Genomic DNA, 13,559 nt, shown 5'->3' with positions numbered 1-13,559 from the left:
GATGCTGATAATGGTAAAGGTCATTGGTCATTTTCAATTGGGGTTGAAAACTCTATGGCCGACGACACATTGCATATAACAACAAAAAAAAATTTGAAGTGTGCCCGACCCGAGCCAGTTTTCACTTCTTTATCACACAACAACAACAAAAATAATGTTGCACGCGTTAGAAAGTATATGGCTTATAGTTAGCATGGCACGTGTCCAACAACAACAAAAAAATGAAAGAAAATCATGACCGGTCTTAGCAGGAGAAAGAGGGTAAAAAAGGCCAACACAATTTGGGACAAGGGGAATAATAGAGAATGGACCAGCTGCTTTTTTTTGGTTGATGTTGGAAAATGTTCTATTCAACAATTGGGAATTTTTTTTTGGTTAGATTTGGATCACTAAAGAGAGTGAAAGAAAGCAAGAGAGAGGGAGAGACAGAGTAAGACCAGTCAGCGGAAAAAAATCAGCCACGGTGGTTAACGGGCAGGTGATCGACCATTATCATCGCCATCATCATCATCATGGCCGTATGTGCCACGTGTTGAACACGAGTCACCGTAAACAACAACAACGGGATCCAAGAGCAAAAACAATGCAAACTAACGAAAGGAAAAAAATTGAGGACACTCACCCTCCCGCACACTAATCATATTTTTTTGGTATTGATTTCTATTCGCAAAAAAAAACTGTTCGAAAAATGAAAATAAAAACTGCACACGAGCAAAACCAAAAAAACCAAGAAAAAACCGTAGCACCTGTGGCATATGAAAGGAACTAAATAAATGAAAAATATTGATCAACATCTGTGAATTAATTTACAATGAAAAAAATAAAAATTTAAATGGAAATGTTTTTATTCAATTTCCATTTCCTTCAACAATTTTAGTTTTTTTTGATCAACTCAAATATATTCGATTCAAAATAGAATATTCATAAGAATATTGATAAAGAATATTCTACGTTTATCATTCAACTTGATCGAAGAATAATTCCTTAAAACTTGAAATCGAATTTATATTGAAAGATTCTATGATTATAATCAACAGGGCCCAAATTATCCAACATCATCATCATCATCATCAACAAATGAATCCTGTGCGAATACAGATTCAATCATGCATATTAATTTGGAATTTGAAATAAAACCACTACTAAAAATTTAAATAGTAGTAGTAGTACCCTGGTTTGGTATCCAAATCACAAGTAACTGAAAGAGAACAAAAGACTATTCAACAGAAAAAAAAGAGATCTGCTAGTTGCGCTTGTTGTGCCCATTGAAATGAACATATCACATAGGGATTTTCGAATGAATGAATGACTGTTGTTGTTGTTTTATTATATTGGACGGGTTTTCCGCCCCTATCACCCGTTGGACAATATACTATTTGTCTCTATAGCGGGGAGCTTTATTTTTATGAATTGTTGCGCTAGTCTGGCCAGTATACTGGTATATATTTGTAATGTACTGCCACTACATTTTCATAGATCCGTGTCATTCAGCTATATCGAGTTTAGTGATCATTTCATTCGAATGAAGAATGAAAAAAATATCCAACCTTATACCAATATTTGGTCAGTTTTCTTTCGAACCTGGTTGGGTGAACACTTGGTCCTGTATTGTTGTTGAATGCTGTTTTCATAGAAAATTGAATCTTTTGAAAGAAAAAAAAATCATGTTCATCAGCTTGATGTGTTCCCATGTGTGTTGTTTGTGTGGGTGTTTGGTTGTGTTTGTGTTTTTTTGAATCAAATTTTTCATTCAATCAGAATGTAAAATCCAACTGTTTTTATTTGCGAAATTTCAACTAAAAAAAGGAAGAAGAAGAACTCAATCAGATCCCTCCGATATACACCAAATCGTGCCTAATATTAGTTCAATTTACCCGCCAATTTTTATTTTTTCGGTTATTTTTTAAAAGGGTGCCTTCAAAACAACAAAAAAATATTCTTAATATCAAAAATGACGTCTATATCGACATCGATACATCATACAAAACAACAAACAAAAAGTTCAAAAAAATCATCATTACAAAGGATTTTATCATCGAAATATCTATTAATGAATAATGGAAACATTGATGATAATACGAATAATAATAATAATACAAATTTAATGTGCCAGATTATGGAATATTTTTTAAGAAAATCATCGACAACGAATAATAATACATTACCATTATCTTCATCGTCTTCGATAACAACAACGACGATGAAATCAACAACAACACTGCCATTATTGTGGCCATCGACAACATTGTTGAAGCCACAGACATTGTCTGATACAAAGATGTCATCATCATCATCATCATATTCAACAAATACATCCACGCATCAAAATCATTATCATCATCATCATCATCATCATCATCATAGTTCTGGGCAACGATCGTTATCGTCTACATCAAGTTCTATGTTGTCAATGAGTAGGCACCATAAACATCATCATCAACATTATAATAATAAAGGTAAACAGAGGTTAAAAAAAATGAAAAGAAAAGAAATAGAAAAAAAATTGTCATTGCAAATGAATTTCGAATAGATTATGTAAAAAGGTGTCATATATATCTATTTTAACAATATACTAGTTCTATAGAAAAAAGCAAATACAAAATGCTGATCGCCCTATATGGTTGATATATATAGCTAGATAGGGAGATGGATAGATTGATAGCACCCTTATAAAACAAAAAAAACAGAAAGATATCCGCATATATCACATACTTGTCACAATTTTTTTTTCTTCTTTTAAACAAAAATTAAACAACAACGAATAAAAAACCCATCCAACCATAACTATCGAAATTTTATTTCATATTTTTTTCATATTATCAAACTTTTAACCAAATCCAGAGAAACAAACTGGACAGAAAAAAATGGGCAACCCTAATTTTTTTTTGGTTTGACAGTCAGAGGAATTAAATTAATCCAAAACAAAAACAATAAAAAAAATTATCGATTAGGATTGCTAACAGGTGAATTATCATTACTATTGAATTTGTTTGTCGTTTGTTTTTTGAATGTGTCAAATAATTATTACGGAAGTGTGAGCAATTTATTTTCCCACTTTATTTATTTTATCCAAAATTAATTATTATTACAGGCCAAATGATGATCTTTTTTTTAAAAAAAAACCAAAATCAAAACAATCAGCCAAATCAAAATTAGTCATATTTCCGGATAGTTAGCGGTAGGTGTGTAATCATCAGTAAAGTATTGTTGTTTTTTTTTGGTTTTTCTTCAATCATCAGCATCATTATCAACCGATCGGTTTATTGGTTCATAGGGTGCGGTTCAACCAACAATTTTCAACTTGTTGTTGTTGTTGACATATTTCATATATGTAATAATTGGACATTTTGTTGCCGTTGCCAATGATTTGTTTGATTATTTGAATGTTTAATATTTCAATTGATTTTTGTTTTATAATTTCCATGAATCACACTCTCATTTACCTGTCAAAAAAATTATCAATAAAATTTACCAATATATTTTGTTTTGTTTTATTTGACTACATTTGTTTTTTCGTTTTTTTCTAGATAACAAACATCATCATCATCATCAACAAATCAATGAACTTAACATGGAAACAACAGAATCAACAACAAATGATTATAATGATGAGAAAAAAATGTTATTAATTAATGATCGTTTGCAAGAAATTTGCAATAGTCAATCAGATCATAATCATAATCATAATCATAATCATCATTATCATCATCATAATTGTCATCATCATAAACATCATCATCAACAAAATAATTCTTGTTGTTATTGTTGTTGTCATTTATCCAGTTCCTCACCATCATCATCATCTAATTTTTTATCTTCTTCCACTTTCGTTTCATCATCATGTTGTTCTTGTTCTATTCATTGTTCTGTTGAATATTGTTCTTGTTTATCCGATAAGATCCCGGTTGTTGTTGTTTGTGATGGTGATGATAAAATTCCGTTATCCAAACATAATAATAATAATAATCAATTATCATGTTTAAGGCCGATAAATTGTTCGACAAATTCTTTAACAAAATCTTCATTGAATTCAACAAGAGTAACAAATATTTTCAGTCAACAACAAAATCAAATCTCTCACACTTCCTACACTGACAAATCTTCAAAACGATCATCATCATCATCATTATTATCAACGAATTTTTCGATGTCGATAAAATCAAAATCAAATGAAAAGCTATGGTCAAAGCAAAAAGAATCATCATCATCATCATTATTCTTGAAGACATCAACATCAAACAAACAAACAACACCAACGCCAAAAAATTTTGTTATACCACCAACATCATCAACATGGTCAGAAAAATTATTATTTTCGTCATCAATGACCATCAACAAAAATCATATTTTGACCATCCTTTTAAATATTTTCCTGCAATCTGCATCCATATTTACATCATCATCATCAACATTATTATCCACTCGACAATCGAACAGTCATCATAATCGTCGTCGTACATTATTGATAACGATTATACTCATAATTTTTTCATTCAGTAGTTTGTTACATACAGTTGGTAAGTGTTCGATTTTTTTCTATTCTGAATTTTTTTTTCATTATCATTTTTTCTACTTCGATTTGAATCATAATCATACGTTATTTTTATCATTTTAATTTATATGGTATATGTGAAAATGGAAATGATGATGATGATGATTAAGATGATGGTTGGATGAATACTCCAAAATCCTAGGCTACAGAAAAACTGATGAAGATCACTGAATTATCCTTAAGAAAATTATCATTGTTCTATTTTTGCTGTTGTTTTTGTGTGTTATTGATTCAATATAATTGAACATTATCATTTTTTTTAAAATTGAATTTAATTTACTCTGAATATCCAACCAAAATGCAAACAATTGTTGACCTTTGTTTTTTCCTTCTTTGCTCGTGCATATTTTTTCCTATCTAAATAAAAAAAAAGAATGAATGAATAAGGCAGCTGCTTTATATTATGATTCCGTTCGCACGTGCCATCGACCAACCACATCCAGACCAGCTTTTACCTTTTTTTTTCTTGATTTTACCTATTGCTTTTACTACTGCTGCTGTTGTTGTTACCAACCAATCAATGATATATTTATCACAATGTTGGCTTCTGAAAATCGAAATGAGGGGTGAAAAAAAATAAAAATTCCATAATCAACAACAACAACCGACCGTTTATGATTGTGTGTAATGTGATATTTTTTATTTGTCTTGTTCAACAGGCCTAGGATTTGCTATATAGTAATATAAGGTAAGTAAGTAGGTATAATAATAAAATATATGGATCGGTAAAGCTTTGTAAACGACAAATTTGATCGCGCGCGCGAGCTCGTGTCAATTTTTTTCTACTATACAATGTCGTTGCCATTGTCGTCGTCAAGGATGATGTCTTTTCAAGTTGGTCTAGATGTTGAGGAGGACATCGACATATACGAACCGAGGGTAGCCATTGCTATTTAGTCGCGTGAACTTGTGTGTGGTTGTTCATCATTCGCAATTGTGTGTTTTTTATATGAACATCTGGCGAATATATTTACTATTTAAAAGAATAGAAATTTTGTTTTTTTTTAATCTTGGTTGTTCCAATGCACACCCCCTCTCGTGGTGTGTTGGTGTTAATATGTGTACGAATAAAGGAAATGAATGAAGGCCCCGAAGGCTAACCTCTCCTGATGATGATGATGATGTTAATGATGAAAAACTGAATAGCTAGGCTAGCTTCAAAATTCAAATGATAAAAACACATTTTTTCCCTACATTCTGGAACTATGCTTTCAACTTTTTTTTTGATGAACATCACACATAATCATCTTGATGATGATGATGGAATGTAGTATTTAAAAAAATAGTAGCAGATGTCACAAAAGTGTGCACGAGTGAGACACGCGTAAAAAAAGAAAAGAAATATCAATATTTATAGTTACATGGATATAGTGGGTGTATGATATTTTTTTTTGTTCCTGAACAAAAAGATGGAAAGTATTAATTTTTATTTTCATTTAATTAAATTAATTAATCAAAATTTCTAAATTTGATTCATAATATTTTGATTCAATATGGTATTGTTATAATCATCATCATCAATTTATTCTTCATATTTTTTTTTGGTTCGTACAAAAAAAAGACCAACCACGCTGATAATATTACAATCATCGATGGCGGCAATAAAGATGATGATGGAGGTCATTGTGGATGTTTTTTTTCTGTTTCTAAGGTAATGCCGACATCTATACCAGCTTTAGCTCCCCCAATTCATCTGAACATCCATTATTATATGTGAATATATAACTATCCATTCGAATTTTATCCGCCTTGTTTTTTTTATATTCTATTCTTTCAAAATCGATGAAATGATGGCGGCTGTCTGTGTGTGTGTTCGTATTATACAACAATGTTTTTTCTGTTGTTGTTGAAAAATAAAATTATAAAGGTATCTTATGATTATATCAATCTGTTATTATTGTGTTTATTTGACCGAAAACGATGTCGGCTGAAAAAATAACAACAATAGATCAAGACGATGATGACGACGACTTAATAACGTAACCTTTGATTGGTGTTCATGATGATCAATGATAATTCATTGGCTTATTGTTCAGATTCTACAAATGATGATCATGATTTTTTTTTGATTGGATATTGATGACTACTATCTTGCTTTTCCAATGATGATTGAATGACCACATACAACACAATACACAATGGTGATGATACAATGATGTCAACAAATAATGTTTTTTTTTCGTTGTTGTTTTGTTTAAATTAAAATACCTACCTACCTACCGATCAATCGATTGATCAGTTAATCGAACCGAGAAAAAAATACATAAGAAAATAATCATTCGATCTTATGCGTTTTTTTTGTGTCTATAATTCCAATCAATGTTCCATTGTTATTGAACATTATTATCATCTTGATCATCAACATCATCATAAAGCTCAAATTTATCCTCTCAACAACAACAACAAAAAAAAAGACAATAAAGATCTTTGCCAATTATCAAGTTTTTTTTGTTGTTGTTTTCATTCATTTTGTTCTAGTTCATCATCTAGTTTGTCTATATTCATCAAGGCACGGTGGCCGCCTGGATGGATGGATGGATGGCTATCTGGTCCTGTTCGTCCATCGTTCAAGGTTCACTGATTCATTTTTACCTGTTACTGTTGGTTCACTGTTGGTGTTGTTTTGTTTTCTATTCGGCACCAATATTTATATACTTTAGACGCCGAGGTTGTTGTTGTTTTTCTCTTTCTCTCTTTATTTCTATTTTCCTTTCTGTTCATTTTAATTCATTTTTTTCTTCTTTCGCCATCATCATTCGCAGCGGTCAATGAGCTTTTGAATTCTTGCTTACTTTTTTGGTTTGGTCGAATGATTGGTTGGTTGGTTGGTTAGTGGTTACCATATATATACCAACCTTAACAATGTTTGAAAGAAATATTTACCGAGATATATCATAAAAGAGAAAACATAGCAAAAAAAATGTGTGTCTAAAATATGTATTGTTTATTAATTCATTGGATTCTCATTTGATTAGATGAATTTTCATTTTTTTTGTTGCTTTCATTTGATGAAAAACATATTTAGTGACTTGTTGTTTATCATTGAATTCGATTCGAATTTTTCTTTTCTCTCTCTCTTGTTTATTTGCTAGTATTCTATGTTATTGGTGAATGTAACAACAGAATTTTTTTTGACGTTTCCATGGATGATGATAGAGTATATTGTTTTATTGTTCATATCATTCACATCATTCAAAGATCTCTACCGATGATGATGATGACTTTGCTCAATATATGATGATGATGATGATGGATATGACCTTTGACTTTATGATTGTGTATTATATAAAAAAAATTTTTGTTGTGAAAGTGAAATATTTATGTATTCTATACATGTATAATGAATCTATCTGGGGCATAAATGAATTTTCTTTACTTTTTTTATTTATTTGTTAAATTCTATACATTTTTAATGTTGTTTTATGAAGTGTGTGTTTGTTCATCTAAATGTAACTAAACAGAATGATAAACTTTTCAAGTCCATTAGATTTGTGATTATAGTTTTTCTTTTAGTTTCATTACAAGTCCATTACTTAATGTAATTCGATAAAGTTTTTTTTTGGATAAATCCCCTTCCTTTTTTCAAGATATCCAGCCGACCAAACATAAACCCATCACATCATAATTTTACTTTGTGGAAAAAAGGTCAAAGAGCATATGTTTAGGTCCTCCCCCTTATAGACTACCATTATATCGAATGAATTTGGATAGAGACAAACCGAAAATAGCCTTTGAAACCCGAATCTTACTTATTGTTACCATATTTTTGTTTGTTTGTTTGTCATATGGTCATCGATAATGAATAACGACTATTATCAAAAGCCAAGAAAACTATGAAAAGACATTTAAATTTTTATTTTTTTTTCAAACAACCAACAAAAAAACACGTGCCTATAGTTTTTTTACGCTATGAAACATAGATCAATGAACATATGTGTGTTATTCGTAAAAATCCAAAAGAAAATTGAAATAAAAACGATCTTTATGCGAAGAATATACTTAACCCACTCAAGTGTGGCACGTGCCACAAACAAACAAAAAAATTATATGGTTCAAAAATATACATTGAAACATGATAAGACATACTATGAATGATGATGATGATGAATAGAGATAATTTTTTTGAAAGTTCATAAAAATCAAATGATATAAATATTCTTCAGTTTTTTTTTGAATTTCCAATATTGTTGATGACAACGATGACAGCTGTTGCGTTGTTATCATCGACAATCATTATCATCATCAACAATAACAAAGCAACAACAACAAAATTTACCAAATGGATCACACATGTTGTTCAGTTCAGTTAGTTAGTGTCTCCAATTTCGTTGACAATCACAATCATCATCATCATCATCAATATCATCCGGACCAAATCCATCTTTGTAAATTTATCAATATAATTATCATCAACTACAATCTATTTGGATCATCATATGAAAAGTCATTGATTTAATGACTATGAAGATCTTGATTCATTATTTATATATTTGTGAATGTTTTTTTTTCTTGCAAAGTTATATTGATCATTTTTTTCAAATGAAGAATGAAATTGATGCTGATAATAATGTTGTTTTTTGTTTTGCTTCAAAAAAATGATATAGCTTTCGAAAAAAATATTCTCTAATGATGATTATATATGCAATCGTGGGAGTGTATATGATCGTATCTTTATCACTTTATCTATTTTTTTCGTGTGTGTGTGTGTGTAGGTAGTATTTCATATATATTACATTAGGGAAACAATCGAAAGAAAATGTTGAATCAAAAAAAAAAAATTCAAATTTTTTTCAACTCTTTCATTCGAGTAAAAGATAACGATGTTCATTCATTTTATTCATCTTCAATAAGTTTTTCAATCAAAAAAAAAAAAAATTCAAGGAACATTATTTATTTTAACCCTTTTTTTTCCTGTTTGAATTTTCAAATTTTTTTTTGCTCTCATCAAAATATTATTAATTATTATCATTATTCAGGTGTGTTGTATGGTGTATGTAAAATCAATTTGTCGCTTTGTTTAAAAAAAAATTCAAGTTTATACGTGGGAGTAATAATCATTCCTCGTTTGTTTTTCTTTCGTTTGATAATAAGTAAGAATTTCAGGGGAAAAAAAACATCTTTGTATAAGAGAAAAACAATCTTTACCTAATATCAATAAATCTTATTCACATTAGAATAAAAGATAAGATGGATATTGATTCTAATAAAATTATAAATCAAAATTTTTTTTAAAATTCTGTAACTGTATTGATGATGAAATATGGCTATTGATTGTTACAAAAAAAAACCAAAATAAATCGCCAAAACTTCATGACCATATTGTTTGTTTATATCATTTCCAGGTGTGTATTGTAGAGTTTGTTGTTAATTATGATCCACACATGGAAGGTGATGTCGAATCTTTTGTGGAAATTTTCTATACTTTTTTTTAAATATCGGCAGCTGTGCTGTGTCTGTCGGTGTGTGTTGTATGAAAGTACGTATGAACTTTGCACTCTTACATATCACCAGTGTAAGGAGGACATATGGTCTAATTTTTTCACTTTTTTTTGTGGCTGTGATTTTTGTCCTTTTTTTTCTCCTATGGTCATGAATCGAATGTTGAATTCGATGGCTGAAAATGTCATTGGTGTTCAATAATAATCGTTTAAAAAACCAATTCAACTCCAGATCAAAATCCGATACCCGTTCAAATTTAGAAGAAAAATTTATCTGAAATAAAAAATCATTCAATTCATTATTCAATTACATTATTATTGTTTGAATTCAATAAATGATGGTTTATAAAAATGATGAACATTTTGTATTATGTTCAATCATGGTAATGATTCTTCAAGGGTCATTCAAATTTATTGTTGCTAATCATTATTATTATTATGGTTAGTTCTTATTGATTCAAAGTTTGTCATCATCATCATTATCATTATCATCATCAATTTACATGTTGTCATGTATTTTATTCTCATTCTATTTTCATTTCCTGTCATATCGTGTATAACAAAATAGTACAACAGGTATAATGATTTCCATTTGACTTTATATATTCATTTATATCCAAGTAGTAGGCATTCTATCATCTGTTGATTGTCTTTCTCTTTCTATCTCTGTGTGTGTATGCATTTGCTATCTTTGGGTTATTTGGGTTGGTTTTGCATCGTTGCACGCATTGAGCCTTATTTCCTATGATGATGATGATGATGATCGCAAAATACTACAGGGAACCTTTATATATTTTTTACGAAAAAATTTATTTCATGATTTTGTTTGTTTTAAATATGTTGTTTGTGTTGATTTTTTTTTCTATATATTGAAATAAAAATAACAATTTATATGGTAAAATGATTGCAGTAGTAACCGAATGACAATTTATATTATAAGGGTCACCTCGCCCAACACTCTCACTTTTTATTTCTTGTTGTTGTAGGCAATGAATCATCATCATCATCATTTCGGATGTATTAAACGACATCCGAATTTTTTTTTCGATTGAATTTAATTCTTCAATTATTCATGTTTTTTCTGTTATTTATTTCTCGTTTCTCACAAAATAATCAATGAATAGAATCCTGTTCATCAAGGTCGACGCCGAAACCGCGTCCACCAGCGCCAACTACACGTCCGAATATTACGTTCCAAACATATGCATGTCCAGAAGCTTATGCAAAATGGTATTGTTTGAATGGTGCCACATGTTTTTCCGTCAGAATCGGTGAATCTATTCTTTATAATTGCGAGTAAGTTTTTTATCATTTTCATGTTTTGCACATTTTAATGATTGTGAAATAATTAATATCAATTTTTTTCTATTTTTAAATAGATGTGCCAATGGCTATATGGGACAACGATGTGAGTTCAAAGACCTAGAAGGTTCCTATCCTGGTATGCGTAAGTTCCAATTTATTAAACCTTCCTGTTTTCTTTCTCTCTCCCACTCTCTCTCTCTCTCTCTCTCTCTCTTCGTGTGTTTCCTGTTCAAAGGAAATTATCCTTAATTATTGATAATTGTTTTCATACGAATTTCTCTGAATTCTTGTTTTTATTTTTATTTCCGATTATTATAAATAGCATCACGTGAATCAAAAATCCTGGAGGCCGGCATAGCTGGTGGCGTTATCACAGTGTCCATAGTATTCGTTTTTGTAATCTTATTATCGTACAACGCCTATCTAAGGTTAGTTATCTGTTCAATTAAAAATAATTGTTGATGAACTAATTCCGTTTGTCATTCGATTAATATTTTCTATTTTGGTGTGACAATGTATATCATTTTTTTTCCTTGTAATCTTTCTGTTACAATAAATAGAAATCAGATGAGATTGAAATCAACATCGTTGACGACTCCCTTATTACGATCATCATCAACGTCGTCGACAGACCTGAACAGTGATTTTTCATATCATTCACCACAGCCATTATTATATCAGAAAAATTTCGGATATTATTCAACATTCGGTCAGCAACAGTTACCGTTCAGCCAACCGAACAATGATAATAATTTGAAAATAACGAATATAACGGAACATTATCAATGTATATTACCATTGAATGGAAAGAAAAATTATCATTATCATCAACATAATTATCATTTAATTATTGAAGAGCAGAAAAAATTTGGAAATATTCTGTTGGTATGTATTCGCCTATTACAGACATAATGATTCAAAAAAAAAAATCAAAGATTTTACAAAAATTTCATTGTTTTTTCAATTTTGTTTTGTTTTGTTTTGTTTCTCATCTAATCAAATAGGATTTGGAATATGGTACAAACAGCAGATAACGATAAGATAAACGAATAAAATTAAAAATACTAGCAACGTACCAATCAATAATGTTATGAAAAAATAATTCGTTTTGTTAATCATTTGGATTTAAACTACTATTAATTTTAACATTTATTACATTGTATTTTTTTTCATTATTTATTCTTTCATTCAACCGTCATCATTATCTTTTCCTAATCAAAAACAAAATTTCATTTCATTTATTCTTTTTTTTTTTGTATCAACAATTTTTCATTTTATTTAATTTCATTATCAATTATTGTATAAAATATTCAACAACAAAAAAAAGAAATTAGGATTTGCATCCTGGATTATTCTCCTATATGTTTTTTTTTGTGGTAATAAAACGAACCTGGCTACCGGTTCCAGTTGGATTTTCGACAAATCTTAATCAATTAAATATTTTTTTTCCACAAATCATCATCATTATCATTTCATTTATTTAAAAAAAACCTTCATAATTTAGCAAATAATTTTTAATGCAATTATTATATATTTGTATTATAATAATATTCAAATTGATTTATACGATTCAGCCTTTGATCTTTTGCTCACACACAGCCAACACGTACCATACATACAAACATTTATAGACAACAATTGTATTGAATACAATGAATTTAAGTAAACAAAAATAATCAAAGTTTTAATCAATTCTAAACAAATTCATTATTTTACATTTTGTATGATAAATTCCTTCTTCTTTTCTTATTATTATTTTTTTTTACTATTATTATCTTTGAAATTGACCAATTAAAAAAAGAAACTTCTTACTTACATATCAACATTTTTCTATTATTGAAAATTCTAAAATTTTACAGTCTTAAATTTCTTCTGCATCCTCAAGATATAATTAAATTTAAATCTTATAAAAAAAACTAGGCAATAATTTAACCAAAGAAACAACAATACACATGAATCTTTTTTCTCCTTGAAATTAATCTGGATTGTGGCAAAAATCAAAAAACAAAAAGAAAATAAATAAAAAAGATAGAGACCAAACAAAAAATCAAAGATAGATGAAATCAAGTGCTCATTTGGTAATATGTATGATGATCATCATCATAATCATTTAGATTCACTGAACCGTATATCTGTATAAATGTTATGTGTTCCTCTTATTTAGTTCATCATTATTTTCTATTTTTATGGCCATTATTTATTTATTTATTTATTCTTTTCTTTTCCAATTTCATTTCATACACAATTATATAATAGCACATTGA

General features: G+C 29.2%; 1 protein-coding gene across 2 annotated transcripts; it reads left to right on the top strand.

The window, feature by feature from the left end:
• Window positions 1-1,235: 1,235 nt before the first annotated feature.
• LOC113791824 (uncharacterized) lies at window positions 1,236-13,112 on the top strand. Of its 2 annotated transcripts, none has more exons than XM_075823333.1 (7): window positions 1,236-2,456; window positions 3,528-4,517; window positions 11,115-11,286; window positions 11,370-11,431; window positions 11,618-11,723; window positions 11,856-12,180; window positions 12,300-13,112. In XM_075823333.1, exons 1-7 carry the CDS (start codon window positions 1,952-1,954, stop codon window positions 12,327-12,329), a joined length of 2,190 nt encoding a protein of 729 aa, XP_075679448.1. In that variant the 5' UTR covers window positions 1,236-1,951; the 3' UTR covers window positions 12,330-13,112. The 2 variants fall into 2 exon arrangements, with proteins under 2 accessions (XP_075679448.1, XP_075679447.1); XM_075823332.1 differs by having other exon boundaries at window positions 1,270-2,456; window positions 11,370-11,437.
• The last annotated feature ends 447 nt before the right edge of the window (window positions 13,113-13,559 follow it).

This window comes from Dermatophagoides pteronyssinus, unplaced genomic scaffold (genome assembly GCF_027571235.1).
Source record: "Dermatophagoides pteronyssinus isolate colony J.1.1.1.1 unplaced genomic scaffold, Derpt_VIB-CSIC_2022.12 sq0026, whole genome shotgun sequence".
Lineage (NCBI taxonomy): Eukaryota > Metazoa > Arthropoda > Arachnida > Sarcoptiformes > Pyroglyphidae > Dermatophagoides > Dermatophagoides pteronyssinus.
Note: the sequence above shows the minus strand (reverse complement) of the source record. Positions and strands in the feature narration are given on the sequence as shown.

Bases quoted from the DNA above. Each gene is read 5' to 3' on its own strand.
- LOC113791824 (XM_075823332.1), top strand. From the start codon at position 1,952: ATGACGTCTATATCGACATCGATACATCATACAAAACAACAAACAAAA. The intron at 4,518-11,114 runs GTAAGTGTTCGA...ATCAATGAATAG, and splicing joins TAGTTTGTTACATACAGTTG to AATCCTGTTCATCAAGGTCG. The intron at 11,438-11,617 runs GTAAGTTCCAAT...TATTATAAATAG, and splicing joins AGGTTCCTATCCTGGTATGC to CATCACGTGAATCAAAAATC.